Source organism: Volvox carteri (genome assembly GCF_000143455.1).
Source record: "Volvox carteri f. nagariensis unplaced genomic scaffold VOLCAscaffold_153, whole genome shotgun sequence".
Lineage (NCBI taxonomy): Eukaryota > Viridiplantae > Chlorophyta > Chlorophyceae > Chlamydomonadales > Volvocaceae > Volvox > Volvox carteri.
This window is the reverse complement of record NW_003307696.1, coordinates 23,384-27,223: the sequence shown is the minus strand read 5'-3', so window position 1 is coordinate 27,223 and position 3,840 is coordinate 23,384. Positions and strand designations below refer to the sequence as shown.

At 51.9% G+C, this 3,840-nt stretch overlaps 2 protein-coding genes across 2 annotated transcripts in view; one reads left to right on the top strand and one right to left on the bottom strand.

Annotated features, from left to right (window-relative positions):
- The window catches only part of VOLCADRAFT_100767 (uncharacterized protein), a gene marked incomplete at both ends in the record, with an annotated part of 3,739 nt that extends 1,029 nt beyond the window's left edge, over positions 1–2,710 (top strand). Inside the window, 3 exons of the mRNA XM_002959284.1 lie at positions 31–123; positions 1,841–1,854; positions 2,639–2,710. Coding sequence (XP_002959330.1) covers positions 31–123; positions 1,841–1,854; positions 2,639–2,710 — 179 coding nt within the window. The remainder of the gene's footprint in view (positions 1–30; positions 124–1,840; positions 1,855–2,638) is intronic.
- Positions 2,711–3,218: 508 nt separating this feature from the next.
- The window catches only part of VOLCADRAFT_108564 (uncharacterized protein), a gene marked incomplete at both ends in the record, with an annotated part of 8,803 nt that continues 8,181 nt past the window's right edge, over positions 3,219–3,840 (bottom strand). The window contains 2 exons of the mRNA XM_002959281.1: positions 3,219–3,245; positions 3,359–3,385. Of these exons, the coding sequence (XP_002959327.1) occupies positions 3,219–3,245; positions 3,359–3,385 (54 nt within the window). The remainder of the gene's footprint in view (positions 3,246–3,358; positions 3,386–3,840) is intronic.

The following is a 3,840-nucleotide window of genomic DNA, read 5'->3' as shown; positions in this document are numbered from 1 at the left end:
CTGCTCCTCCCCCTCCTCCTCCCCCTCCAGAGCTGGGCTCTCTAGCGACAGGGGCAGCAGGGGACTCCTTCACGGGGTCGAGTATGCTGCCGTCGACGCAAGGTCACGGAGCCGGGGCCAGCAGTGCGTAAGACAGACAGACAGACAGACATACGACGGAACGAAAATCTAGGGGGCCATCTGGCGCCGCCGACGACGTACAATGACATACACATCACCAAAACGGCTATACTATATATAGAGATTATGTGAACAGTAGTTTATCTGTGGTATAAATCTGCGCGCCGACGGGCGGAGATGGGCGGGGAAGACAGGCAAAGATTGTGTACGGGTGCGTCCTGGCAGGATTCAGTTCCAGATCGAAATCCAGATCCAGGCGATGTGTGTTTAAAACTCAAAAAGGTGAGTCAGGCTACGTAGATTCCAGATTCAGGTCCAGATCCAGCAATCAGGAATCACGCAGCATGTTTGATGTGGTGACGTGTACGGTACGGCACTGCCGTAAAAGCAACGAATCTCTCTGGAATCTTCACACTTCGAGGAAAAGGTGTTGATCGGCTCGTCGCTCCGCTCGGGACGGAGTTTACAGGTGGCGGGGAGCTGTTAATTAATGGTTGCAGAGGTTGGTTTTTATTATTATTATCCGGCAACGGACAGAAGCTTATATACAAGGATGGAAACGATGTACGAGGAAGAAAATATAAATTATATAAAATATAATGAATGAAATCGTTTGAATATAGATTTCTGGGAGTTGTTCTTTGGAGTGAGAGCGGCAGGCTGTTGGTTATACCTTTCCATCTGTGGCTGTGGCTGTGGCTGTGGCTGGGCGGTGTGTGTGGTGGCGGTGGTGGCCCCCGGTGCGACGTTGCTCAACGTCGCGCAATGCCAGAGCGGAGGTGCCGTTGTCGCATTGTGTGTTGTCGCCGGCACAAGTGCCGTACACTCAGGATGGGGGGCTGAATGAGGCTGAAAGGGGGATGTGGGGGGTCTCGGATGGTGTGGGTATGGGGTACGCGGAGGCGGCAATGGAACTGGCTTATTCACGCATGATCGGAGACTACATGGTGTGTGTGAACGAATGCTGGTGTGGGAGTTGGTTGGTGAACATGGTGATGTGTGTGCGTGCATGTGTGCATGCGTGTGTATGTGTGTATGTGCGTGCGTGTTCCTTACACTTCCTAGAGTTGCGTTATACCCTCCAAAGGTGTAACCTGGGGTGTGTGTGTGGCCCGTACATACATACATACCTGGGAGCCATGAGGTGAGGGGGGGGTACCACCCAACCTAGGGCCCTGAGGGGGCCGAGAAGGCTGTGCGCTGCCAGAGGAAGATAGATCGTGGTGGTGGTGGTGGTGGTGGTGGTAGTACTGGTGGTGCTTCATGGCATATGAGTGGCATATAGGGTGCGGTGCGGGTCATACGTATGCATGTGTGTGATTGTGCGCTTGAAAGCCAATCAGCACGCTGGCCTGTGCTGCGGCTGGCGGTAGCGGCGGTAGTGCTACTGGTGGCATTTGTGGGTTGGAGAAAACGTTCTGCGGTTGGGGCTTTTGATTTTGCGTATACAGCCTGGCGTGCGTGTGTGTGTTTTAATGATTCTTCCGAGCCGCGATGATATCATCCAATCATCATCGTGAAGCGTAAAATAATGTTGACCGGCAGTTGTTAGGCGGTCATGGGCAAATCGCGATGGTGGGTGCATCGGTTCGGTGCTTCTATTTAATATTTAGCATGTGTCAAACTGCGAATTATACAACTCGTTGGAACGACGGCCCGAGTTGGCCTTGCAAGGCACTTTCACGTACACACCACATACACACCCCGGCCGAAACGTCAGAGTACGGTAACCCGGTGAGGACGCCATTTGCATGAGAGTTGTCGTCCACAGCCACTACAGCCAAAACAACTGTGTGGTGGGAACTCAATTCAATTCAGCTCAGCAACAACAGTAAATTAAAATTTTGGGAGGGCCTTCCTTCGGAACCATCGCGCACAGCGTACAGCAGGGTGCGACAGTCCGATCGGGTCCTGACAGGAATGGCACTTGTGCTGAAAATCCCGACAGGCTTTGAAAAATGCTTTCGGGCGGACCCGACGAAAAAGGGGGAAAATGCCAAACGGCCATCGGGAGCCCCCGACGGGGCCCGGAGGGCTCCCGTCGGGGGACCCGACAGGGTTAGGGGCACTAGGACCGCCTGATCGGGTGCCGTGGGTCGTCGGCAGTGTTTTTTTTTTCATTTCTGCCGGTTAATTTTCCAGTCCGAACGTAGGAATAGGTTTTTAGTCGCGGGAATATAGGTATTCCGAATCTGTAAGGCGCCCCCCCCCCCGATGAGTTACAGTTTAGTTCGTGCAATCGCCGGGTTTGGGGAATGTCGCAACACGCGCACACCAATCTCTCAAGCACTGATCGAATAGAGTTCGTTCATCATCGTTCGTCTTGCATCACGTTGAAAGATAACACTACACGACTTTCCAGGTTGCAGAAGTAATGATGCATAGCAGCAATGAACCGGAACCACCAAACGCAACCTGTTTCCTGGCCCATCGCGATTGTATCCATATGAGGACATTGATGTTTGGCCCGCTCGCTGTTGACAACCGGAGTGGCGTCATTGTCGTCGGCTGGCTGCAGCATTGCGTCCACATTGCCTACGACCCCTACACCGTCTTCATTAACGTCGCTAATGGCTTCAGTGAAATTTAATATCTGCTTTAATGGCCTTCAATGCTTTGGGAGCTTCGGTTCCGAATGTTTTGCAGCGTTTGGTCCGGTCAGAAACAGTCCGATTCCTCGTTGACTTTCGGGCGTGAGCTTCCTAACAGTATCCATGGCATTAAAGTACTATGATATGGGTAACATATATGTCTCCTGTAAAATTCTAGCGGCTTTGGCATGGACAGTCCATTTTTGGCTGGAGGAATGAACTTGTACGGTTGGAACATTATTTATTCTTAACTTTCAGGACCACGAACATTTTTTTATTCCGAATTCGGAATATATTCCGCAAAAAAATAACGCTGTACCAAACCCACGACGAGCAAAACCTGCACTCAAAAGGGCTGAAGGCCTGCTCCCACTGTCGATGAGGATGGAGGGGTCGGTTTACCTTGAAACTGCATAGTCAAAACTTTAGAAACGGAGAAAGGGCAAGGGAGCGACGTTAGCATCGGAAGCAGGTACTGAGGGTCGTACCAGAACTCGACCCGACCAGTTAACCCAGCAGAGCCACGATGCTTTCCTATCGCAGCAACAACATCGTACAGGTGATAGCAAGTGTGGTACGAAGCTGAGTCATGCCGAACAGCGAAGAACGACACTTATCAGCAACCCACTTCGGCAACAGAAAACCACCTGATGTTGAATGCAGTGCAGATACTCCTGAGCGCAAGCAGGAGGCGGATGAACGAAACCGTGATGCCCAGCACAGCTGGAAGACAGAAGGCTGTGTGGAGTCGAACTGAATTTGGGGCACATAACTAATCCAGTCATTCGCTGAAGCTGCTCGAATTCAGAAGTGTGGAGTATGCGAGTGGACGGAATAAGTGCAGAGACAATCGGTGCAGAGGCAATTAGTCTTTGTGTTACAGAATCGACGAGGCTCAGCAGTTCAGAGCCGCAAAGACAGCAGCATCCTGACACATAAGCTGCACTAGCGACGAGGTCCGCGCAGACGAAACGGATTTGCCATTACCAACGAGGCCGTACCCAACGGGGTAGGCGATAATGAAACAGCAACAGGTGAACGAGACGAGCCAGAAGCGGAGGCTCACAACTGGGGATGGGGCAGTCTTGCACACAGGATGTACTACCGCCAACAGATGTGCCCAACTGTT